At 38.7% G+C, this 27,990-nt stretch overlaps 1 protein-coding gene across 1 annotated transcript; it reads right to left on the bottom strand.

Annotated features, from left to right (window-relative positions):
- Positions 1 to 143: 143 nt before the first annotated feature.
- Positions 144 to 27,809, bottom strand: LOC149285502 (CD180 antigen-like). The gene is made up of 5 exons (XM_089495272.1): positions 27,794 to 27,809; positions 7,490 to 7,611; positions 4,589 to 4,755; positions 2,003 to 3,585; positions 144 to 262 (listed from the first exon to the last, which is right to left on the bottom strand). Exons 1-5 carry the CDS (start codon positions 27,807 to 27,809, stop codon positions 144 to 146), a joined length of 2,007 nt encoding a protein of 668 aa, XP_089351398.1.
- Between the last annotated feature and the right edge of the window lie 181 nt (positions 27,810 to 27,990).

Here is a 27,990-nt window from a genome sequence, read left to right as displayed (position 1 = left end):
CCTAGTTTGTACAAAATTGGAAAGAGCCAAACTGGGTTGTGTTGCCTTCTTTTGGATCAACAGCAAGAAATAAACGGATATGGGAAAGGCAGAACTTGATGGACGCATGTCTTTTTTTTAAGCCTATCTAACTATGTTACTATTTATGTGAGAGACAAGGTGTAATCAGTGATGCCAGCATCATAGGGACAGTGAGAGTGCGAGTTGAGTGCTTCCAGTGGTTGTGCTTGTGCACTGCTCATGGATGCGAAGAGCAGCTTGCCTATTCACAAGAAGTTGAGTTGGGTATTGCAAATCTTTCATTAAAATGTCCTGTCGTGGTGCTAAGGTGTGGTTGCTGGTGATACTCTTCTGGTAACTTGGAAGCTTACCTTACAAAATAAAGTACTGTTTCCGTCAATAGCATTGCTAAGTCTCATGACGTAATTGAGACAGCTTTGGCCTAGAGTACCGCAGTCTTGGATTACTTCCCATTACCTGCTTCACCGGGAGACTGGGCAAAACAGGAATAAGTGATAGAGACTATTCAGACTGGGGCTCTGCTCAACTAGTCTAGTGGAGTTTCGCTTTTTAACTTACTATATATTGTGGGTCTTTTACCAGTGTTATAGTATTCTTCACCATACAGGGATTGTTCTCCTCCTGAAGCAATGTGGCTTCATGTGTAGTCGTCCTTTATAGGTGCTGTTCCACATAGATGTTTCCCCCCCCCCCCTAGCTTTCCTAGCATCTGAAACATTTATTTATTTATTTATTTGACACACTATTTGCCGTATTTCCTTGTTGAAAATATTTCAGCAGGGCCTCTGATCCTGTCACTCTGCACTCCTCTGACTGCCCATCTCTGGCATTGCAGAAGCAACATTACCTTTAAGGTTGTAACATTTTAAAGGGACCTCATAACCATCACACCTATCACACAAAACACCTCACTCCATCACACATCGTAACTCTCCATAAGCGGCCATCATTGTGTATTTGTATGTCCATAAGCATGAAAGCGCAGGTGGGGGTGGCTGTAAGCGGTCAGCCTGGCTTTATGTAATACAGGAGCGCTTTGAAAAAAATAACAGGACTCTGTTCATAGGCAACTTTTGTATTTTAATAAACTTGTAAGCGCAGAAGTGAGACGGAGCGTTAAGGAGGAAAATAATTTTTTCTCCAATTCTCTTCACACGATGCAGCATTTATCCGGGGATATTTTAAGTGGCCCCCTAAGTGGAACAGCACCTGTAACGCCTGAGATGCTTTTTCCCTCTCTTTGCTTGGAAAGTGGTACTTGGTGAACTACACATTAATTTTTTCCTTTTGTTTTTCTGTTGTATCCAAAATATATTAACATAGGAATAACAATATAACTCTCAATAGTATAATATCACTGTGTTATAACCAATAGAGAATAGAAAATAAATGTGGCAGTATTTATTTTTTAAAGTTATGTATATGTTTCTTTATATTTTGGCAATTAATAAGCACAAAACTATACAAATCAACTTAATACATTTTTGGTGAGCATGTAAACTTGATTTATTGTATAAAAAATTTCACACTTCGTGGACCCAAACACCCTTTTTTTTAATGTATTAAAATGTGAAATATCTGAAATTATACATACATAAATTATTCTGTAAACCCCACCAAGACATTACCCTGTAGCTGCATTGACAAAAGGGGTTTTAACCCCAAAATGTTGTTGGCTTTGTGTTATGCAAACTGTTCATAGGAGTTTGTGAGTCTGTCTGTAATCATAAATCATGAGTTTTAAGATTTTTGTTGTGTTGAATTAAGTCTCAATGTAAAACTTACTTAAAACTGCTGTAGTAAACAACATAATTGACATGTATCAAGGGACTCACAAGCTAAATTGAAGCGTATCTCTTTCTCCGGTAACATCTTGCAGCTAATATTAAAGCGATGATAATCAGAATAAATGAAACAGTTATAAGAAATATATAACCGGAGGAGATCTTACAAATTATTATTAATTTAGAAAGTTCTTTACCATTTGATGGTTGAGGAGACCAACACAAAGTGCTTATAGTATCTTCAAAGATGTGAATATTTTCTTTATACCACAATATGAACTGGATGTTGGCGCACGAACAATCTAGTGGATTGTGACTTAAATTGATTATACTTGTACCGGACGCATTACTGACAGATTGTATGGTTGTAATCATGTTAAATGCTAAATTTAGGTGTATATGACTGAGCTCTCCAAGTATATTGATGCTAAATACAGTAAGCATGTTTCCACTAAGATCTATATAAACCAACTTCTTCAGGGTGGAAAATGCTTGTTCTTCTATGGCTTTTATCTTACATGAGGACAGAATTAGGATTTCTAAATTTGGAGCATGTGAGAAGAGATTAGTGTTGATAACCCCTGATTGACAAACACACTTTTCCAGGTTCAAGTAGACAAGATTACGAAGACCCCGCAGTAAATGTTCATTGGTTAAGTCAACGAGACTGTGAGACAAGTTCATAACACTTAGAAGCTTTAAATTGTTGAATGGACCAACAGAGCCATTAATAGTTATGGGAGTATAAGCTAAATCCAGGACTTCAAGCTTATCATTATCTGAAAAGGCTAGTTCAAAGAGTATCTGTATATTATTGTAACTAAGATTAAGGTATTTCAAGCAAGTAAGACCACTAAACTGACTACTGCAACAGTTGCTTGACGATGCAATGTTACTGTGACTTAAATCCAGATATTGTAGTGAGGAGAGATGCTTTAGACAAGAAGCCCCCAAACTCATTTCATTTTTATTTCTTTTTATATGAAGACTCTTCAACAATGAGAACCCATCAGAATGTATATCACAAAGACTTCCTATTTTGTTGTGATTTAATATTAGTTCTGTTAGTGAGTTATTAAACATAGGAAATGATTTAATATAAGTGTTTGTTAGATCTAACTTTTGCACCTTGGTGAAGCAGAAAAACATATCCGATGACAAGTCATCCAGATCTGCGTGCTGTAAGCTCGCTGCCTTCATGGAGATATTGCAGAGCCCACGTAATGTGTATGGAGAAACTGTGTTCTTTGTTTGGACGTCTTCAAATGACCCAATTTTAAGAATGTTGGTAGATAAGCCATTAAGCCCATCTATAAGGACAGACAAATCAGTATTCGTGGCGCAAGAAGTCAAATCCAGAATGTGCAATTTACTTGAGTTGAAAGAGTTTGGTTCTATGAAATTGATATCATTGCCCTTTAAGATTAGACTTAAATTTTCAACCTTCTTTAGCATTTTCATATCTGCTGCCAATATTTTATTAATGCCATTAAACTGAAAATCCAAAACTCTGAGGTTCCTCGTTTGGAAGGTGTTTGGAAGCTCCACAGAAGAAAGAAAATTATTACCTAAACTCAAAGTCTCTAAATTATCCAAGTCTTTTAAAAGTACATGTGATAAACTTGTTATAGAGGTTTGCTCCATGAAAAGGTGATTTAATGACACTGCTCCAGAAAATGCTAAATCTTTGATGAACAATATAGGATTTCCAATCAGTACTAACGTATTAAGTTGCGTGTTACGTAAAAACACATTGTCATATATCCAGTTAATGTTGCATCTGTAAAAAAAAAGCATATGGGAATAAAACGTATAAGCAGGTTTTTAATAGATTATGTTGTTGTGCTGGCAAAAACACAGATTCCAGAATAGTAACTGCTGCCTCTCTGAAGATTCATGTAAGCTTTCAGGATCATAGAGTTTAACTTTTCAGATGGAAGAAACTACTACTGAGGTTACCCTTGGGTGAACATCTTCTCTATCATCTTCTCATCTTCTTTATTCTTTTGGTTAATAAATACCTAAATGTAAAGAGTGGCTCTGAAAGTTCTCGCTCAATGGGGCAGATCGAATAGCCATCTATTATGTCTCATAAAGTCTTTGTAAGGTGGGGTGGAGGATAGAACTTTGGGACAGTATGTCAGCTGATGTTCTAATTCTGCTACATTTATTCATAGATCTCTGCTTACATTCGGTAAAACAGTCCTTTGCTTTTAAACCAATTATCACCAAAACTATTAAACTGACTGGAAAAACAAAAACACAAACTATAGGCATGTTTAATAGATATCACAGTTATTCTAAAAGCTGTGATAGTGACAGTTATGCTTTAATATGACGGGAGAAAACGTTGCCAACTTATTGTACTTTTGTGAACCAACCCCATAGGAAGATAGATGTAAGGATTTCAAGATACCATTGCATCGATTAGACTTTAAAACTTGAAAAGCAGATTGCCTGGAGCCCAAAAGTAGCTACTTATCTGTAGATCACTAAAATAAGTGCTTGCATTGTGTAAGAATAGAAATAATTACATCTATAAGATGTGACGAAATCTCACACCCTCCCAACATTGCCCAAAGTTTGCCAATTGGGACGTAAGAATTTTAGCTCCCAGTGCCTCCGGCACCAATCATTGATTCACAATACAGTGCTTATAGAAACTGATTTAAATATTTGGGATTAAAGGAATGCTAGAAGCCAGCATAAAAATGAGATTCCGAATGAAAGTTTGTGACCAGCATGCATGATTAGTCAATGTGGAGAGATTTAAATGGCTCTACCTTGTCAAATCTAAATGCTTAAGGTTCCTCAGTCGGCTGAAGGTCGAATTGTATAGAACGTAGAGGGAATTGAAACTGAAATCCAGAATTTCTGTAGTAGCTGGGATGCTCTCGGGAATATTTTGCAGTCCTAACCATTCACAGCTATAGCTCTCATTTGCAACCACCTAGAAGTGAACAAAACCAAAGAAAAAAATACTGTATACATATATGTGATGGCTTATTATATTTTAGATGTTTGTATCTTTATACATCCAAAACAGTGTCAGTATATGGCAGTTATAACAGGATAGCTAATTCTATCTACCCCTGACCTAGAGCCAAATGTGCTTATTATCCACATGGAGTAAAAGGAAAACACTGGTGTTTGCTTCAGATTCAGACAATGCTAGGGTCAGACTTTATATCATGAATTAAATATGGCCTCACCTAGTGTCCGCCGTTGGGACAGAAGCAAGCATATAGATGGGCCAGTTGCAAAAATACACTTAACCTGAATGGCTGGCTGATTGGATTGCCTACAGTATGCCCCCTGAATGTACAGTGCATATTAAAAGTAAGGCGACATCATTGACCTCAGAATTTGCTTTGAACTTCCTTTTAGAATGTGAGCACATCTGCTGAACTTCTCTTTTATCTAATAGGGAAGTGTGATGTTTAAACATCAACACTATGTGTGTTAATCTTAAAGCAATACTACCCCCAATTATCATATATGTATTATGTTGTTTATTCGATATTGGAAAGGCTGTTACTGATCTGGTTTCCTCTGGAGTAATCTAGCGAGGCATTGGTCTCCCTACTTTTCTCTGGTTGATGGAAACAGCCATTATGTTATACACTACTTATGTCCTGTTTACCCATTGTACAGCACTGTGGTATGATGGCGCTATATAAAACAATAATCATAGCCACATAATAAAAAACATAACCATTATACAGTAGCTAATCGACCAGGACTACATTTGGATTAAACTTATCACAATACTTCAGTGCCATCCAAGCCCACATTTAATATTCTCCATTTGTTGAAGTATTTTGAACTATTGAATAAATATAAGAAACTATTGATTACATAATTTTAAAACACAATTAAATGTTTACACATCCTCAAAGCTGAGTCAACAGAAAGCAAGTTCTAATAAGAAATGCCAATGAGCAACCTTTAATGATAGATGTCATAGTCATGGTACTGCAGAGGGCTTTATTAGGCCTACTGACATAACAGGTCTATGTGAATGTGGATGGATAAGTGCATCAAAATACATTTAATACTAGTTTATGCTTTGTCTAGACAAGCAGTGCATTTAAGCCTAGGTCAGGTCACTTTAGTAGTTGCATGCATGCATGTATGATACCAAATCCCAGGGCTTTGCATCAGAGGGCATGAATGATTGGAGAAGTTAAGGTCTCTGCTTCTTCCTACTGGACTACCATGGATGAGCCTCCTTCACTCAAGAGATGAGAGGGCTGGATTATAAAAATGGGGTCTTTTGTTTCGAGGATGGATATATTTCCTGCGTTTTATTTATCCAAGCATCTTGTCATAAATTGGATAAAGCTTGGATAAATAACGTAATTTTAAAGCGCATAAAGCCCCCCTATGTAGTGCTTATAGGTGAGTATAATGAGGGGCATGGGAAAAATACCCTTTTATATTTCTATATATAAATTTAGTCAGTGTCCCAAGCTAAGAGATCTGCCTCATTAGGAAAACCCTTTTATTTCACATATTGTAAACAAAGGTTGCCTATTAGAGACAGAAATATGAGGATCTGGCCTAGGCTGAATAGGTCTAGGGTGGCGGGTTTGGAGTGGGTAGGGGTAGCAGACCCTTTGTCACCAAATCAGAGAACAATAACTCAACGGGCTGGTTACGAGAAGGACTATGCTGAGCACGCTGTACCCAGGGCTCCATTTATTATGGATATGTGATGACCACCAATCCAACATTGTGTGTGCCTTTATGTGAGGATAATATACAAATTTTATTTGAAGAAATAAGCACCTAGAAAGTGTTAATTTTTATTTGAAAAGTATTTAGAGAAGTGAAAGTTTTTTGTAACCACAATATCAACACGTGTCTAAATAAAAGTTTAAAAGCTTCTCATGAAGGAACATGCACTTAGAGCTAAAAAACTATCTTGTGGTGTTCTGAGACAGATTCCTTAACATTATAAAAATGAGGGGCGAATACAAAATCAGCAATAACATTGAAATCAGCAATCTACCTTAACAATGCTTAAAATGCATGCCTTATCCAAATACTCTATTCTACTGGAGATGCGGAAACCACATCATTCCATAAAGCTTTTCTGATCTCGTATTTTTCTATGTTGGTCCAAGATATACATGTCAACTAAAGGCTCAGTCATGTAAATACATGACAGAACAAATTACACCTTCAAAAAGAATATGCTGAGCCTCGACTGGCAGAGCGGCTTCCTCCAAGATTATTTGCAACAATCAGAAAAACCTTTGAACGTGGAGTCCTTCTGTATAGATCTTGAACTTGTAATTTAGAGAACAATAGTATAATAACATAAAAAATAAGAACCTGTGTATATTATAATATGTAACGGTTAATATACTAATCAACTCTTCTAGGCACATCAGAGAGATTGTAGTGTGTGTATGGGGTGAATGATGTGTGTATAGCAATATTTGTTGAAGTTCTTTTGAAGCTGGTATGGCCTCAAGCCCTAAATCTTGTACGAGCCGAGCAGAACCCTGCTTGATACTAAGCTCTTTAAGCTGTATGACCTTCAGCGTATGCTCATACCAGAATCCACAACACAAGCAGAACGGAAAAGTTGCACAGAAAATCCGGTTGCAATCAATAGATGTTATACGGCAAACAAGTTTTATAAAACAGTGAAAAGGGCAAACGTTGTACCTTACCTCGAGACATACGTCTTCTTGCGTAATTCCAGACACTTTGTGGGATATGGGGCACACTGTCAGCAGTGCAACTAAATGAAGGACATAGTCCATAACTTCACGGAGTTCTGCTGGTGCCTTTTCTGTAATGGTAACAGAAGTTGTTCACTGCAGAAGGAGGAAGAAGCTGTGTTAGGACTGCCTTGGTTAATGCTTCCTGACACGGCACCCATCGTATTATGCCCATTATAATAGTCAGCCCCTGCCATAAGAACAAAACAATAAGAAAATCACTACCATACAACCAAAAGGTTTCTGCGTATGCGTATGACCTGTTATCTAAAGTAGAACAACCTCTCATCACCCTACATGTTTAGTAAACCTGGTACAGGTACATCATACAAGTATAACCTTACACTGTCAAACATACTTAAACTATAGCGAGTTGGTCAAACTTGAGATAATTTACTCCAGATCAGAAATACTAAACACAACAATCCCTGCCCTAATCTGCCACAACACTCAAGTCTGCCTTTTCATTTAAAAAGATAAAGTATGTTGGTGTGTGGCTTACATCGGATCTCACTCATCTTTACCAACTGAATTTTGCCCCAATCTTAAACACACTTATATCCAATCTGCGCAAGCTAAAAATTCCATACATCACTTGGCTCGCATACATATAATTAAAGTGTATCTACTCTACTGAACCTGCTCCAAACTCTCCAGACCCACATACACAACGGGTTCTTCACAACCCTGAGGGACAGGTATCACCAGCTTTGCTTTGGGCAATAAGAGCACACACCAATGCTACATTGGATTTATCCTCCAACTCAACAAAGGGGAGGAAGAGATGCACAAATACTGGCTGAAGTACACGACTAAACACACCCCATAATGACCCTTTAACTACCTTGAGCAGATTCACCTGGGGGGCTTCTCCAACATATATTTTTGATATCCTTTCATATTTCACATTCCAAACTTTTTCTCTACACTGTCAGATATTTTATGCTAGAAAACATGTATTCTATATATTCTGTATTTTACATGAGCACAAAATGGAGTCAGAGCCATTTTATTTTACATAATCATATAATGATTATTTCTTTCTATCTTTGTTCCCTCTATAATTGAGAACAAAGAAGTATTCATATATATAGATGTTTCAATATATATGATCCAATTAACGTTATCTTCCATGAGAAAGTTAAGGAGTAGACACTACATATCCTTAGGAATGTAAATTGGAATGGGGGATATGTCGTAAGACCACCAAAACCTAATTTACTACCTAGGAGGCAACGTCTGGAGATATGAGTGACTACAAAGACCTGATTTACTATATAGGAGAATGCAAAAAAACAGAATGTTGCAGAATCTTGTAATACCTTTTTTATTGGACTAACAGTATTTAAAATAATAGACGAGCTTTCGGGAGTCCTCCCTTTATCAAGTCAAAAGCATTTCTGACCAAGCAAGTGAAAAACACAGTTTAAAACTGACCAGTACATGTTCTGATACAGGGTTAAAACAGGGGTTAAAACAACATGGTAGAGAATTTGCAGACAAAAAACTAAGAGGGTCGTAAATAGTAAATAGTGGCATATACTGCACAGATAAGGCTAGAGGGGGAGCAGGGGTGAGCATGTAGGAGAGAGAGAAGAAGAGAGAAAAAAAAAAAAGAAAAAAAAAAGCACAGGTTATAGGAAGTTTTGATAGTGTGTTAAGAAGCTCAAATCCACATTAAGTCCTCTGTTTTTACAATCATAAAAATGTATCATTTTGGCTTCAAATGTCTTTCTTTCTTGGGTGTTTTTGAAATGACCTCTCAGTGTTTTGATTTTGAAAAACAGAGGACTTAATGTGGATTTGAGCTTCTTAACACACTATCAAAACTTCCTATAACCTGTGCTTTTTTTTTTTTCTTTTTTTTTTTTTTTTTTTTTCTCTCTTCTTCTCTCTCTCCTACATGCTCACCCCTGCTCCCCCTCTAGCCTTATCTGTGCAGTATATGCCACTATTTACTATTTATGACCCTCTTAGTTTTTTGTCTGCAAATTCTCTACCATGTTGTTTTAACCCCTGTTTTAACCCTGTATCAGAACATGTACTGGTCAGTTTTAAACTGTGTTTTTCACTTGCTTGGTCAGAAATGCTTTTGACTTGATAAAGGGAGGACTCCCGAAAGCTCGTCTATTATTTTAAATACTGTTAGTCCAATAAAAAAGGTATTACAAGATTCTGCAACATTCTGGTTTTTTGCATTCTTATACACTGGACTAATACGGCTACCCCAAACTACAGTACTATATAGGAGGTAACATCTAAAGATAAGGTGACCAAGGATAAATTCCTAACACATATGTAATGCTCTTAAGTTATTTCTTAGACCAGAGCGTCTCTCGGAGGTAAATTAAGAAATTACAACGATGTAAATATGAGTAGAAGTCCTAATTATAATGGGTAAAACCCACCGTTATGATTGGAGAATTCCAATCAAGAGGTGGAGGCTATGATAATAAGCTCTGTCTTTAAAAGCTTATGTTTTGAATAATTAAGGGTCGGACCTTAAAAAAAGAAACGGACCTGAAACAGACAGACCCTGACGGACTCATTTAAATTTACCCCAGAGAATTGGAATCTTAAGATCCTGGCACCATAATTTTACTCTTAGAATTACTTTGAGTCCCAATCTATATAACTTTTAGTAAGTTATATTTCTTTCCACTTAATTTCTTGCCACTGAACCTGGATTAACTTCTACAAGGACCAGTTGGACAACAGCAACAAGTGGTGGTAAATATAATTGTTTTATTATTCTCACTAGAGGTGAATTTTGTCTTCTTCGTATAGAATTCCCTGTTTCTGGGAAGTACTATATTGCATTATTGTATATGACGGCTTGTGAGACTGCAGCTTATAACCCGTGATAATAACAATAATGAAAAGGTATTTTTACCTGTAGATGAAGTTTGACATTATTTGCATCTATTAGGAATGTCACTGAATACTCTTGGACATTATTAAATTATTTTAAATTGTCATATTAGTTAAACTAATATAATAGAGTTAGTGATCTTTTTATTACCGCCCTGATTATCATTTTGGTTGCTGAGTGGGATGGAAATTAATTAATGCTGTGTTAGACTCATAAAGTACTAATTCATATTGATAACTTTCGATAATATACCGTATTTGGATATACTGCAATTTGACATGTTTTAAGAATTTCGTGTTTTATATCATGCACTGTTTGACTCATATATAGATTTTATAAATTGTATTCACAATAAATAAATATTTTTGATTGATTATTATTGTGATATATATCTGATTTGAATTATAATTTTCGGCGATCTGAAAGGATTTAGGATCGGAGATAAAATATAGGGTATCTCCTTAAATTAATATTGTGGGTGTGGAACTACAATCTTTGGTAGCGTCGTTATTTTGCGTGTGTGATAAAATATTGGTTTTGCCTATTTTGTCTCATTAATATCCCTAACAACACTAAGGCTAAATGTAAATTTGGGGTCATTGATCTGTTGTTACTTGGTATACAGTACCTAAAATAAATGTAAAATATTTGATTCTAAAAAAAAACAAACAAAAAAACCCCAAATACATTGCATTATGAAATCAATGCAATTTAACAATAAAAATGTTAAGCTTGAGTTTCTTTGAAATTACGGTATATAGTAGATTCTTATACTTTTTAAAAAAAAAATGTATGCAAATGTTTTTTCCTCTTCTCTGATTTCTATTTCTCATGCGTGCTTACAAAGGCTTCTCAAGGGCCGCAATCCTTTGGAATGCCCCTCTCCGCGTATCCAACACTCCCCTTGCCTGCTGTCCTTCAAAAATCCCCAAGATCCATTTTATTGATCTCACTCTCTACGTCTACCTTACCTTTCCTGTACTCGTGTCCAGCAATATCATTATTATTATTTATTTAGCTACAATTTACAACAAGATACATGGATGTGGTTGGTCTGTAGCCAAGAGTGGCATCATTTTCACCTCTTGTGTTATATGTTCTTACTTCTTAGATGTTAAAATCACTTGCGAAGGGTACTCCTTGCTTTTTGCGTCTATTAGTCCAAATGGTTTTGTTGATGTTGACAGGTACAAAGCAGCTGGAGAAGTACATGTTACATGGAAAGATTTTAGTTTTCAAGTATTGGAGGGACAAATTCTCTTTGGGGTTGAAATTATTCATCTTTCTTTTCTCAGAGTCCCTTCATTTTTGGTGGATTTGTGAGTAGTACAGAGCTTTAAAGCAAAGAAATGGAAATAACATTAAGCTGCAGAAAACAGGTTTTTATATTGAATAATGTCACCTTCAGGGATCTTAAGCACAGTTCTTTAGGACAATAAGGCTCGAAAACACTGTTTTTGGCAAACTGTTTATTTACATGCAACAAAACCCTAAACAAAATAGCGGTAAAGCCTATGTCCAAATTGGAGGCCTCTGAGGGTACAGGGTGGCAGAGCCAAGGGGATGGCAAAATTAGGTTTTACCTGAGGTGGTAAAAATCCTTGCACCAGCCCTTTGTATAATGTCACAATACAGTATGTGTGTGTATACAGCGACGTTTTCTAGGCCTAAGGTGGCAGGTCTTGGGAGTGGTAGTCCCCCGCCTCAAGACTCGGCGGCAGATCAACTCAGTTGCCCCTAGGAATTTTTAAAAAGTCAAAATTTCTAATTTCTGTTTTCTAATTTTACATTTACAGAGATTTTTATGCAGTAGTTTCTGATGTGCTATAATGTATACTTAACAATGGAAGTCTGACAAAGGGTATAGCATTTTCTGTGTTTTACCTCCAGTTCCATACATAGGCAGCATTTACTCGCTGTCTATAACCTGTAAATATTGGTAAATTTGTTGACTGGATAGAAAGTTGACTGGATTGTGTGCACTGAACATGTCCCCCCCTTGCCACCCTTAGCCTAATGGTCTGGGACACTATTATTGGGCCTAAAGCATAGGCTTGTCTCCTGGAATGAATGGTGCCAGCCCAACCTTGATACCTATGTTGTGATAAATGAGAATTGGTACCAATAATAATTCATAAGATATTTCCCACTGTCTCACCTTGCTGCTGGAGATGCCAGAAGAAACCAGGTACATATATCCATACATCAATAGCCCATAGTCATCTAACAAGACTTGGTATGTCATACCCCAAGACCTGCATAGGGGTTATAAACCAGTTATTTTCTTTAATTCAAATGATGACTATGTTAGCTTACATTTTAAGTGACATTAAAGTGCCTATGTATTTCCATTGTTTCCTCACTCCCAGCTGCCTTGTAGGAGTTGTGTTCCATCACAGGCATCAGTGTGCTGATCCTTAACTGTCTTCTGCCAAATGTCCAGGGGGTCTTAAGTGACCCGCAGTTTGTGTGTGCATTTAGTGTTCCCATTGATTTCAATGAAGGTTATTCCTTGCCAGTGATTGCTTCTTCAACCAGACAAAACTAGAAGGAATCTTACCATGTACATTCACCCGTTCGGTCCCCTTTAGACGTACCAGTATATCCTTAAAACCTGACCCTATACACTAACACAGACACACACATACATACATAGATACACGCTTACACATGCATACATAAATACATACTGTACATACATATAAACAGCCACACAGTTTCTTCCTATCCTGTTATCCAAGCAGCTGGCCTGAGAATGACACTGACCAAAAATGATTTAATACTTTATATTAACTGATCCAAATAAAACACACATCTGGAGTTTTACTTAAAATGTAAAAGTGTCAATATAAAATTGACATTAAAATTAAGCTACTATTATCGTGTATTGGAAGGAATAATAAATAGGATTAGCTGAGCTGTCAGGAGAACAGATAGGACTTTGAACACGCATTGCTGAATATTGACCATGGACTGTAATAATCAATCATTGCTGGTCAGTTCTGCCTGTGTACCTGTCACGTACAAGACGCATTAACACTTAGCCATGGGGATTACAGCATCCCACAACCATCTGTATACAAAAAAAATCAGGTAAATATCGACAATTTTGTTAAAAAAAAAAAAAAAAAGACAATAACTTATTACTAAAAAAGATGTGTATATTTCAATAAATTATTTTATTTTATTATCTGTAATATATTACTTATGTAGTTTCTACATAATCTAAAATATAATAAAAATTAAAAAAAACATTAAATGGGGGTCTAATGGATTTTTCCACTCTGATGCAGCAAATAAATCTGTCAAATAGAGAATTTTATAAATATTTACAGTTACATTTTTTACAGAAGTAACCTCATTTACAAACCTACTGTTAGGGTAGTACTGGTGAGGAGTCCGGGATGCAGTATAGAGAGTCAGGGTCAGGGTTACGGAAGACGGGTCAGCGAGTAGAGGAGCCAAAATCAGGATACCAGCAAACAGCAAAGTTTCGTAATGGACTGTGTATTAATATGAAAGCCTAACTCTCATTATTATTTTCTCTTTTGTTTATGCACTATTACTTTGTTACATATCTATCATCTCATCATGGCAAAAATGAAATGGTATTCTTTTTTAATCTTACATGTCATATTAATTGTATGTTCATTGCAAAAAATGTTGCAAGTTATAATAACTTTATATTATAAAATTAAATATTGTGTAAATGTAATGTGGGGACCTTTTATTAAATAGGGTTTGTTTTTTTTCAAACTTGACTGATAATTATGCTTTATAAAATATGTTTTAAAAAGTCTAATTGTTTTCCAATTTTACTTTTACATACATCTTTATGCAGTAGTTTCTGATGTGGTATTATCAATGGAAGTCTGGCAAAAGGGTATAGGGGACCAAAGGAGATTTGGGGTGATTGCCAGAAGCATTTTCTGTGCTTTCCCTGCAGTTTTTCCTGATGTTTGTAACCTTTTACGCAGTAAATATTGGTAAATATTGTGTGCACTGAACATATCCCCCCTTGCCACCCTTAACCTAATTATTTGTGACACTATTATTGGGCCTAAAGCTTCGGCTTGTCTCCTGGCATGAATGGTACCAGACCACCCTTGATACCTATGTTGTAATAAATGAGAATGAAAGAAAAAACGGTAATTAGAAAACAGACAAAACAATGTGATTTTACAGGAAAACAACTAAAAAAAGAAACCCACAAAAGGTTCAGGTCTGGTATGAAGTCTCTTCATCACGCCTATAGCTATAAAACACTACACACAGATTAGCAACAGGAACTTCAGCCCCAAAGTCTATCAAGCTGATACTTATAGGACAATCAAGGAGGCTATACTGAAACATCAGCTGAAGCGATGCTATAAACATACTCCTTCACTGCACATATTAAAATCATGCTTTTCTTATGTTTGCGTTTTATATTATCAGTGTTATTACTTATGACAAGCATTCCATGGTACTAAACCTTCAGCCTCTGATTACTCTGTGGGGTGTTTCAGTGAGAAATACTCCGCAGAGCCAATTGACCTGGTACCTTTGAGCTTGATGGCACACTGGCCTGTTTAGCAGGCTAGCCTTCCATCGTGTCATGTGCATCCAAACAGGGCTCCATTTTGCACATCCTTTGGTAGGCCCTGTCAGGTCGCTCGCCATGAGACAGGTTGCTGCCTCTGGTACAACAATTTAGCAGTATTTTGCCGTGAAGTACCACACATTCCCATAAGTGAGCATCAAACACACTATTTGTCTTGCTGACCTTTGGATTTAGTATTTTATTGTGTGGTGGGGTGAATAAGGAGCTCGAAAAGTTGAGAGGGCCAAGAGAGGAATGGGAACAGATCATCCTCCTCTAGGCTGTCCAGAGAATAGTCCCTGAGCAAGCTGCGGATTTGCCTACAGGAGTCTCGCGCTGTAATCTGTCCCCTCCTCAGGTGATTCCTTGTAAACCACAAGCTTGCTCTACACAGCGTATTAGGCACCTTCTCTGTCTGTTCCAGGGAAACAAGAGGTACTTTCTCTCATCGGAGTCCTTACGCTCTATAGCTCCCAAATGGACACCGCCAGAAAGAATGAAGTCTTCTTTGCCACTATGCACTGTGTATCTGCACAGTCCCTTGGAATACATAAAAGTCCTGAAAGGGTGTGTCTGGAAACACAATCCGGTCCCTTTAAATACGTTGTAAACTGTATGAGTTATTCAGAGGTTGCAACACATAGCACTGAAACACTTGAATTTACTGAGTTACAATAAACAAAATACAGAAGTATTCTGTACTTAATCCTTTTAATTGACTGTGTCACATTAACACTAGCACAATTACTCAACAAACCCATCAAATGCTTCACCTCATTTCCCTTCATTTTATACTTCACTAGTTTTGTGATCATTAATAAATAATTTTATACAGATGCTTTTAATTATTTGTATACACAGCGACTGTTCAACCGAGGAGCTGGGCAAAATTAAATGTAATGTGATTGGAGAGAAAAATATACAATTCTGCCTAACTTAATGGAACTCAAAAACTTTTGTGGACTAGATTTATTTTAAATTCAGTAATGAACAGAGGACAGTAGGAGGAGGCTTTAGGTAGGTGGGATGCAATAGGGCAATGGTCTGCTTGTTTTTTGAGATGTAATCTTTTAATCTGAGGCCAGCATTGTTCCATAGTCACCTTTATATATATCCAGCCAGAGACCACTGGCCTTAAAGTGTCCGCAGTGGCGGATCTACCGGGGTCGCGACTGCGACCGGGCCCCGGCGGCAGGGGGGCCCAAGCCAAGGGGCCGCCCGAAATCTTTTTTAAGTTTCTTTTTTTTTTTAAATAAGCAGGGGCGTCCAACATGCGGCCCGCGGGCCAAATGCGGCCCGCGAGACCTCGAGGTGCGGCCCGCGTAAGATCGGCAGCCAGGGCAACCGATCTTACACGAGCCGCACCTCAAGCCCTGCTACTTACTTGTGGGAGGGTCTTCTGGACAGCACAGAGGAAGCGGAGTTCACGTGACTTCCTACTTCCTCTGTGCTTTAGCAGAGAAGGCAGAGGGAGGCCGCGCCCCCTGCTGAAGTCTGTGAGCGGCATCAAGGAGCTGCAGTACAGGTAAGGGGGTGGGGAGGGTGTTTGAATGACTGTGTGTGATTGAGGGAATGAATCTGAATTAATGATTATATGAATAAATGAGTGTGTGTGTGATAGCATGGATGTGTAAGTGCTGGAACCTAGGCATGATGGGACTGTGATTGCTGTTAGCAATCACACTCCTATCATGCCAAGTCAGCCAGTACATGCTGAAACCTGGCCAGCTGCCCCCCTTGTGTAGTGATGCTGCCAGCAGTATGGGGTCTGCACTTACAGCCACCCTGTACCAGCATGTACTGGCTGACTTGGCATGATAGGAGTGTGATTGCTAACAGCAATCACAGTCCCATCATGCCTAGGTTCCAGCATTTACTGGATGGATGTGTAAGTGCTGGAACCTAGGCATGATGGGACTGTGATTGCTGTTAGCAATCACACTCCTATCATGCCAAGTCAGCCAGTACATGCTGAAACCTGGCTAGCTGCCCTCCTTGTGTATTGATGCTGCCAGCAGTATGGGGTCTGCACATCACTTACAGCCATCCTGTACCAGCGTGTATTGGCTGACTTGGCATGATAGGAGTGTGATTGCTAATAGCAATCAGAGTCCCATCATGCCTAGGTTCCAGCATTTACTGGATGGATGTGTAAGTGCTGGAACCTAGGCATGATGGGACTGTGACTACTGTTAGCAATCACACTCCTATCATGCCAAGTCAGCCAGTACATGCTGAAACCTAGCTAGCTGCCCCCCTTGTGTAGTGATGCTGCCAGCAGTATGGGGTCTGCACATCACTTACAGCCACCCTGTACCAGCATGTACTGGCTGACTTGGCATGATAGGAGTGTGATTGCTAACAGCAATCACAGCGAGCACAGTCCCATCATGCCTGATGCCCTGGATTATGCCCTTTGTACATGCGCCCCTTTTTCTTTGATTTTTTTACAGATATGATTCAATATGTAAATTGAATTTGTTGAATTACCGTATTTGCTCGATTATAAGACGAGGTTTTTTTCAGAGCAAATGCTCTGAAAAATACCCCTCGTCTTCTAATCGGGGTCGTCTTCTAATCAGACCTCAAATAGAGTCTGATTAGGAGACTAAGATCCAGATCCCCCGCACCGCTGCAGGGGACCTGGATCCTCCTGTCTCACCCCCCCCCCCCCCATCATACACACTTACCGGTGCTTCCTGCTGTATTGCCGGGGCAGCGGGTTGACGTCTACGCGATCCGCGTAGACAACGTCCGCTGCAGCCGGAAGGAGGTGTGGCTAGCAGCGGGGGTTGTCTGCGTCCGTCGCGTAGACCTTCCCCGACTGTCAGAGATCTCTGATCTCTGACAGCCGGGGAAAGTATACGCGACGGACGCATACAAACCCCCGCTGCCAACTCCACCTCCTTCCGGCTGCAGCAGAAGGCGACGTCAACCCGCTGCCCCGGCTGGAAGCACCGGTAAGAGAGGGCTGAGAGGGGAGAGAGGGGAGAGAGGAGAGAGGAGAGAGGAGAGGGGAGGGGAGGGGGGGGGAGAGAGTGTGTGTGTGTGTGTTAGTTAAATGGGGGCATAGGGCATTTCTGGAGTGGCGTTAAGGGGGCATTTAATAGAGCACTCTGCCTCCTGAAATGCCTTATACCTCCCTATATGCCACTCTGCCCCATAATATGCCTTTTAACCCCCTAAATGCCAGAGTGGCATATAGGGGTATAAGGCATTTCTGGAGGCAGAGTGCTCTATACAATGCCTTTTAACTCCCTTAATGCCACTCTGCCTCCTGAAATGCCTTATACCTCCCTATATGCCACTCTGCCCCATAATATGCATTTTAACCCCCTAAATGCCAGAATGGGATATAGGGGTATAAGGCATTTCTGGAGGCAGAGTGGCATATAGGGGGTCAAAAGGCATACCATGGGGCACAGTGGCATATAGAGGGTTAAAAGGCATATCATGGGCCACAGTGCCATATTGGTGTGGCAAGCCTGGGGGCAGATGTGCGTAACTGGGGGACAGGCTGGAAAATACAAGAAATAAAAAAATAAAAAAATATTTTTCTCAATCATAGCTTTTATTAAAAAAAATAGTTTACATGAATTAACATTTACTGGTAAAACTTTTTTCCTTTAGGGTCGTCTTATATTCAGGCTTTTTCTTTTTTCCTAAGTTAATATTCAGATTTTGGGGGGTCGTCTTATAATCAGGGTCGTCTTATAATCGAGCAAATACGGTAGTTGAAAAATAATTGTTGGGTAAAAATCATGTTTTTTGGGGGGGGGGGTGAGGGGGTGGGGGGGCCCTTAACAGATTCTCGCACCCGGGCCCTGAGGCGTCTAGTTACGCCCCTGAGTGTCCGGGCTACCTAGTCATGTCTAGTTTGGCCCTGTTTATCTAGATGTGTACTTCCAAGTGTTTTTTGTCTTTTTTTTCAAAAGCAATATCAAGTCAGAGTTTTTTTTATGTTAAACCCTCTGCACATGTTCTCTACTTCTATGGGTACGCCAGTATGTCACATGCATGCTCATGTTATCATAAATTTTTATATATTTTTCATTTTATTGTTATTGTTGAATTAGTATTCTCCCCTCATTGTATAGAATGTGCCGGTGCCATATAAACAAATTATAACAGTAACTGTAATAACAGCTGCAAGGAGAGAATTAATTGGAACAGTGGGATTTAGCACTCTTAATGCCTGTGTACATGTGTGAAGATTCTAGATGTTCAGATTTCACTGAGGTAGTGCTACATGATGTACCCATTTTGCTTAATTTCTACCTGAAAAAAAATAACAAAATTATCCACAAATGCCAAATTTTAATTATAATTGACCAGAATAATGAATAAATAATATAGAATAATGCAATTTCATCATTTGACTAAGCTTGATTTAAATGTATACAATGTACAATATAAATAATAATTTATAAATATTTGAGTCTAGGACAAAATGTTTAATTTGATTTTAATATTTTGGGTAATCCAACAATGCCATTGTATTGCACTAAATCATGGGGACGCAGCAATCTGCTGATTTTGCAGCATTAAACAAAAGCTTTCTTTCTTTTTTTACAAAACACATTTTAAAGAGTGGTGTTCAAAAATCAATCAAGTTAGTTTTCATTTGAAATATTTTATTGCCACCTAGTGTTCAGTTACCAAACTGCATTCAGCTACACCTATGAAAGCTACACTGAATCTAGTTTCTCCTAGTTTCCGCCACACTCATAGCTAACAGGTGTTTAAAATCAAGCATATAGGCAGCTATCTCAACAAACATTGGCAGTAGAATGTGTCATACCATAAAGTTCAGTGACTGTAAACGTGGCACTGTCATAGGATGCCACCTTTGCCACAAGGCAGTTTGTGAAATTTCTGCCCTGCTAGAGCTCCCCAGGTCCACTATAAACGCTATTTTTGTGAAGTAGACATGTCTAGGTGTCACAAAGGCTCAGCCATGAAGCGGTTAACCACACACACACTTTCATAGTGAGCGAGTAAAAATCACCTGTCTTCCGTAGCATCGCTGACTAAAGAATTCAAAAGAAGCTCATACAGGTGTGATGGTCAGGTGTCCACATACATTTGGTCATATCGTGTATATTGTACAAAGTTGGCAATTCCAAAAGGAGTCGTTTCACTGATACAAGCAGATGAAAATTGCAATGCCTTGTAAACAAGTCTGGCCTTACACTATGGGCAACTAGGTTCTCTAATATATTTAGAAAACCAATGTATTCATTGCTAGTAAACCGATGTCAGTGTTTGCACTGTCACTGTACATTGTGTGACTCATGAATTTCAACTGCTGACGTGACCATTTGCAAAATATTCTGATTCCACTTGATGGAATACATTTATTGAAACAATGCATGCTACACCTACTGATGGTCACCCTATCAGCATTCAATATACACATTTATATACCGTATTTGCTCGATTATAAGACGACCCCCCAAATCTGAATATTAATTTAGGAAAAAAAGAAAAAGCCTGAATATAAGACGACCCTATAGGAAAAAAGTTTTACCAGTAAATGTTAATTCATCTAAACGATTTTTTTTAAATAAAAGCTATGATTGAGAAAAATATTTTGCTTTTATTTCCTTCTATTTTCCAACCTGCCCCCCCAGTTATGCACATCTGCCCCAGAAATGCCTTATACCCCCTATATGCCACTGTGCCCCATGATATGCCTTTTAACGCTCTAAATGCCACTGTGCCCCATTATATGCCTTATACCCCTATATGCCACTCTGGCATTTAGAGGGTTAAAAGGCATATTATGGGGAAGAGTGGCATATAGGGAGGTTTAAGGCATTCAGTAGGCAGAGTGGTGTATAGAGGGTTAAAAAGGCATTTCTGGAGGCAGAGTGGCATTAAGGGGGTTAAAAGGCATTTCACAGAGCACTCTGCCTCCAGAAATGCCGTATGCCCCCCATTTAACACTCCCCCCCCCCCAAACTTACCGGTGCTTCTGACTTCCCTGTCATGTAGCCGGGGCAGCGTGTAGATCCCACGCACTTACGCTGCAGCCGGAAGGAGGCGTGGCTAGCAGCGGGGGTGCGGCACCGGCACCGGTGTGGGGAACTCTGATCTCTGACAGCCGGAGAAGGTCTGCGCGATGGACGCAGACAACCCCCGCTGCTAGCCACACCTCCTTCCTGACATCTACACGCTGCCCCAGCTACACACCGGGGACTCAGAAGTACCGGTAAGTGGGGCGGGGGGGGGCGAGACAGGAGGATCCAGGTCCCCTGCAGCTGCGGGGGATCTGGATCTTAGTCGTCTCATAGTCAGACCTTATAACCTTATAACTATGCAAATGCTCTGAAAAATACCCCTCGTCTTATAATCGAGCAAATATGGTACATTAATACATCAGCTCTGTAATATGTCATAGGAAGTTTTCTGGTATAAAATAGATCATTTAGGCAGTGACATAATTAAAAATAGCAATATCTGATAAAATGGTAACATGATATGAGACACGAGCTTCCTCCCGAACTGTTCCGCAATTGTTCCTGAAGAAGTCTAAGAAACCTGCCCGCTAAGGGTTGTGAACGGTACCTGACTCACTGTATATAGTAAAGATTCATAACCTCTAGGGGGGGCACTGCTTTCATGGCTGTGATGTTAGTGGCATGTGTATTCATGTCTGAACCCGAAGAAGTGTTTTTAAAGACTAGGACATCAGGGTATTTTGGAGGTGGGTCCTCAGTACTGTGGGGGGACAGGATAGGCGATAGTTAACCTATTCACAGGCCATCCAAACTGGAAGATATTACCTGTGTGCTGAAGCTCCATCTGGGAAGCTAGAATAATTGTTGACAAGAAGTAATATAGGAGAGCCTGAAAGGCGATTAATGTGGCTCTTCTGAAAACCTAGGCACTTCTGGCCCTCTCTTGTATGAGCAATTGGGACTATCTATTTTGGTGAACATATGTATGAGACCTTTGTGTTCACGTTTACTTGCTTGTATTTCATTAACTTTTTGCAAACAGGGCGTCCTCCTAGGTTGGTGTTAACAATCATGACAGGCTTCTTATTCTGCAAACCACAGGTACAAGAAATAAATTAAATACTAGACCTGGTGCCAGGGAAGTATCTGTGTTCTTCTTTGCGCTCGTCTTCGGCAACCAAAAAATCTTTGCATTCTACGAATATTCTTATACATTCTTCGTATTCGGTTTTTTCTGCTGGTTGCCATGGAAATGCCGTGAAACATTGATGAAATCAATAAATGAACGTGTAGAAGTTGTAGCATAGGGAATTTGTTGACAATTTTACATACTTGCCTAACATTTGCAACATACCTACAATGGCATACTCACCTACAACCCCAATTTGGCGGGACAGGACAGGCGGGGGGGGGGGGGACTAGGCTGTCCTGGGAAATTTGGGATTGTTATCAGGTATGCGGATGGAGGAAAGTGGGTCAAAACCTCAAAATTTACACTTAACGTGAGACTTTCCAATGTTTTCTGTCATATACTGACTTAAAAATGTTTATAAATTAGACAATAGAGGCTGTTGCTGAATATAGCCTAGCATGAACTCTGCATGCATATCATTTAATGTTGATTGACTCTGCACTCCTCTTTGTCTTGTTCCTCGTCTCTCTCCTCTTTCTGCCCCTGGCCCTTCCTTCTCTATACCTCTCTATTCTAATTGCCTTCCCCCTTCCTCTTACTGCCCAAACTCTCTAATGGAGCTCAAAAAGTGTCTTTAATGGTGATAGTTACTACATATGTCCAAAGGGGCCAAAAACGATTCAGACACATTTTTCAGTTTGTTGGGGGCCTTCGTATGAATCACCGAATTTGCCAAAATTGTGTAAATTTGCAATTTGTAAGAATCTGAATGCACAAGTCTAATAGCTACTGTAATCTCATGATTATGACCCACTAAGGGCAACTTCATCACTACTAAGCATGGTTAATATATATATATATATATGTAATAACAAATATGTTGCAATTCTCGTACCGAAATCCCATGATTATTGCACTGCAACCGTATCTTTTATTTATTCTCTTCTGTGAATAAAAATGAGTTATATCCTGGTGCTCAGAGTCTTAATGGCGGGGAGGGGATGGCGGGGGACACTGTCAGTACCCAAGATAAATACACCAATGCAAACACCACTGTGTTGATGCCAGGTTCTTTCTTTTTTGAAGTCTGAATTTGATTCCCACTGCAGATGAAACATAGAAACATATAAGTTGACGGCAGCTAAGAACCATTCAGCCCATCAAGGCTGCCCATTTTTCCTGATGAAATAATCAGCCCTTAATCCTGTTATAGAATCAGGATAGGTTTGAGTTTCCTTTCTTTATTAGCCTCTACCTCTTCTGAGGCTTTTTAATTTGTCTACCGCTCTTTCAGTAAAGTAAAACGTCTTTACATTGTATGGAAACTTGACCATCTGGTTTTAGTTTATGACCTCTTGTGAAGGGGGGGACAACCAGTTACTAGGTTTAGGGGGCAATTTCTGTTGTCTTTGTTATGATGATTGATCAGATGCATGATCTAAAACCTTTAAATGTGACAAATAAGCAAAGGCAAAGAAATCTATAAGGAGGCAAATACTTTTTCACAGCAGTTTGACGGAACCACAAATGTATTCCTTGCTTTTCTTTAGTTGGGTGTGTAGGTGCTTTTTTGTCAGTGTGTTATATGTACATTAAACACTGTAAATATGCCAAGATAAGAAACAAGAGAAAGTGCAAAGTACTGAGTAATGATACCATAAATCATTCCATGCTTTACAAATATGACTAGCCAAATAGCTGTTATAATATTTAAATGAGTTACTTAGATTGGTTTACTTGTACAGTCACCTGAAAACATAGATATTGGTGTTAGGGACAGACTAAAATGACATTTTCTCTGTCCTGAAGGAGGACAAAGGATTGTTTTTAAAGAACTACATGTGCCTACAAAGAACATCGTGTTCCTTTGCACTGTACCATGAACTCACAAAAATTGCTTTAGAAAAATGAACAGAAAAAACACATGCACAGCTACATATCCATGTTTGTGTACCCTACAAAACATAGATACATTTAATAGGAGAAAATAAAAAAGATAACACATAATTAGTGTCAGCTTTGGACTGGCTTAGCAGTCTGGTAACAGAGTAAAATGTAACTGGCAGTATATTTTGTCATGTACTGTAAGGTTCATTATTACTGTTCAATCATAGTAACGTGATATTGTCTTCAACAGGGTACCAATGCTTCAATATTCTTCTCCAACAAATCTATATTTGCTTTTCTTTATTGCTTAAATCTTTACAATAATTATCAAATACATTGTGTTTAGTCAATTTGTTTAAAAAATCAGGGTACAATATGAAGGAGTTATTTGTGTAATAGTGATCATCTTTTTTTATTTTTATTCTTTGACAGTAAAGGTTCGCTCTTCACATTTGTTATTACCATAGCTTTTCCATTGCAGTTGAGGACAATACATACAGTACAAGTATAAAAAATTGTGATGTAGATATGGAAGCTGAAGGCACAACATGGACATAGGGGAAACATAAATGCGTTTTATGAACTGCATCCGTTTAAATGAAAGCTATCGCCATCAAAGATGATCTTGATATTCAGACATGTAAAAATTAAGCAGATGGGGCCTATCAACTTTAGTGTGTATAAAAGAAGGACAACGCTGGCAGGGGAGTGCAGGGTAAGCAGGTAGTGGGGCTATTGCCCCATTGGATAATCTGAAGATTTTGGATCACTGCCTGAAGCCTTTGTGTTCTTCTTGCAATTCCACATATAGCCACTGGGGTGCATAGCCCATCAAATCCTCTAAAACAGAATATACACCCTGATGGGATCCTTTCTTGCTTTAGTAGGTTCTTCTCATGGAATGTGTGTTTTATAGTACGGGATAGTGCACAGTAAGTGTATGGACTCCCAAATGTGTTTTGGGCTACTTGGCTGGATATGCCCTCTGGATAAAAGTTATCAGCCATGCCCTGGAAGTTGTCCCTAATGAAGAACTGCTGTCTTTGTGGCTTTTAGCACATTAAATTAAATCTAGCAATAACCTCTGTGTTTTGTGTTGCTCAATGTAATTGTTGTGGAGGGACTATTTTACTTCAGGGAAGCCAGACTAGTATTTCAATTTCCTTTGCTGCCATCTTCTCGTCCCACCCCTTCAGAGGCTGGCTGAACAAAACAGAGGAGAGATAACGGGAAGGAATAATCATGCAAATTGGAGAAGTTAAGGTGGCCAGTGCATATTTTGTTAATTTTATCCGTAAACACCATTATATTTCTTTACTTGGGGCACCGAATTATAGATAAGGTTCAGGAAAAGTAACAGATCTGTTTTACAGAAAAATATTGTGGAAAAAATTCCGTATTATAGCATGTGCATTTCTCAATAACAAAAGACCCGACTCAAATTAATGGTTCCCACATATATTCTTTATTCCGTTTTTTTGTTTGTTTGTTTTTTGTAATAAAATGTCTCGCATTCAGCTATATATTTTGCACTGGGTATATACAACAATCCCATGGAATTGCAAATCCACATAAAAATATTTTTTGCATGTCTTAGCATATCTCGACTCTTAGTTTATTCTTTTAAACATGATGAAGTATTTTTACATGTTGAGACAAAAGCTCCTTCAAGTTAATGATTTAAAGTTTAAAATTATTATTCTATACCTAATAATTTCACAAGGTGGTGCTCTTAGGATGCTTTTTCAACAAGATGATCTTCGCATGACCCTTGATTTGCGGTTTTATTTGGAACAAATCCACCAAATATTACAGATGCCTTAATATAAATATTCACTTTTTAACCACTAATGTGATGTTTTTTTTTGTGATACTCAGTTTCCTAGAAAAACATTGTTAAAACTAGGGAGTGGTATTATTCATATTAAATTTTTAGAACATTCAGGACACATTGATTTTCATTCCCTGGAGAGAGTGATGTAAGCTTTGCTATTTGACTTGATCAAATCGCCACAGCAATTTGCGTAACACACTAATCAATGGGAAAGAGTGGCTAAGGTTTTCAACATTTCATTTTGGGCAAATAAAAGCTTATTTCAGTAACATTGATTTTTTTTTATAAAAAAAAAAACACTTTCCAAAATAAAAACCAGGCTGTTAAGTTTTTTAGATTATCTATGTGCTTTTGCTCAAATATTAGAAAACTATGTTAAATCGAATAGTATATTACTATATTAAAAAACCCAAATAATTCTACAGTTGGTTTAACGATTTAAATCCCAGAAAGGAGAGTGAGGCACTTCAACTCTTAAAGGGTTAAAGCAATAAAAAAAGGCTCTGCATTGTGTTCACATGACAAGTTCAATCTGTATAGTGTTTAGCTGATGTAATATTGACATTGCTATGAGTTGTTAATATCTCCTATACACAGTGTATCTATTTGTTCCATGATAAACTTTATCATGCAGAGACTTTCATGCTATGCATGCCTTGTGTCTGTCTGATTTCCTGCTTGCCTCCGATTGGCTGGTTTGGGAGGTGGGGCAGATGGTCTCATTTCTAAGGAGGATCTAAAAGATTCTTTGCAATAGCTTCTGTGGCTTAACCCTTTAGTGAAGTCAGAGTCATTCCTGTGGCCGGTGCTAAACTAGAAGATGACCTAGTGAAGATTGCTGAACAGCATCGCACTATTGCACATATCATCAACAGGAAAAATACATGTCAGCAAAAACAGTGTGATAATGAAGTTGCATTAATAGATCAGGATATATTCAGTGAAAATCCAATAGAGACTGAACCCTAAACGATGCAAGGGCAAATATTGTTGCAAATCATACATAAACATATCTGCGTAATCCTTATGGTGCTTGAAAATAAAAAAGTGACACAATTTGGCTTCCCAGCTTGTCAAACAAATTAAAGACTGTGATCAGTAGACGTCTAAGAGGCATAGCCATGGGGGGGGGCGCAAACCAATATATTACACAATCTGCCAGTATTGCAAGGGTTAAATGTATTAGGGACCTAATCCTCAAGTCTCTAGAGGTTGGTGAATGTTTGTTGGGTGAGAAGACTGACTAGTATAGCACATGCCGCATTTACCTCATTAAAATTATAACATTTATCCATCCATCGCCAATAGTTTTCTATTTTGGGACCAAATGTCTCTCTTTGCTTTTTTTATATGAGCTGCGAATGAGAGTCTCGTATGAGTGTATCACAGAAACTCACGGCCACGTCTGTTTAAATTGAAGGAATGTGTTACATTTTAAATATGTTATTCTTAACCTAAATGAATGGCCTTAACATATAACTTGCATGCAGCTGCACCCCTGAACAAGTTTCCCTCATTGACCATGTGAAATGTTGGGGTAATCCATTGGTATACTGTCAAGGCTTGCAAATCATTCTGAACTACGTCAATAATTAGATTTTACCTGATATCCAGGGCCAGACTATCCATCTTCCACACATGGCAAATGATTGGGTACTGCATCGCGTGTGGTGCATATCCAGCGGTCAGCTGCACTTTTGTCATCAGGCAGCCATTGGCGTTAAAGGGTTTCATCATTGCCACTCAAACACTGGTCAATCCTATTGATCTGCCCTAGTAGGTTATAGAGGGGTACAAAGTAGACTTGTGCATTCGTCTTCGGGCGAACATGAAAACGAACACGAAGAGTGCGTTTTGGTTTTCGTTCCGAAGACACGCCGAAGAGAACACAGCCGCGGTAAAACGTAGGTGAAGACGAAGACACATACCACAAAGATCTTCGTGATCGTCTTTGTCTACCAGTCTCCCCCCCTTCTAACTTACCTTGGCATCGCGGCATTGCGGCATCGCAGCAGTTCACGGAAGTGGAAATCCGCAGGTTCGCCGTCACGGGTTACAGGGCCGTGCGAGTGAGCCTATTGGTCACCTACAGGGACTGCCTCTGGCATCAATCAATTTGGTTGATGCCAGAGGAAGAACCTGCAGGTGACCAGTAGGCTCACTCGCACGGCCTCGCATTC

This window comes from Sceloporus occidentalis, unplaced genomic scaffold (genome assembly GCF_023333645.1).
Source record: "Sceloporus occidentalis isolate IW3139 unplaced genomic scaffold, rSceOcc1.0.p SCAF_78, whole genome shotgun sequence".
NCBI classification, from domain to species: Eukaryota; Metazoa; Chordata; class Lepidosauria; order Squamata; family Phrynosomatidae; genus Sceloporus; species Sceloporus occidentalis.
Note: the sequence above shows the minus strand (reverse complement) of the source record. Positions and strands in the feature narration are given on the sequence as shown.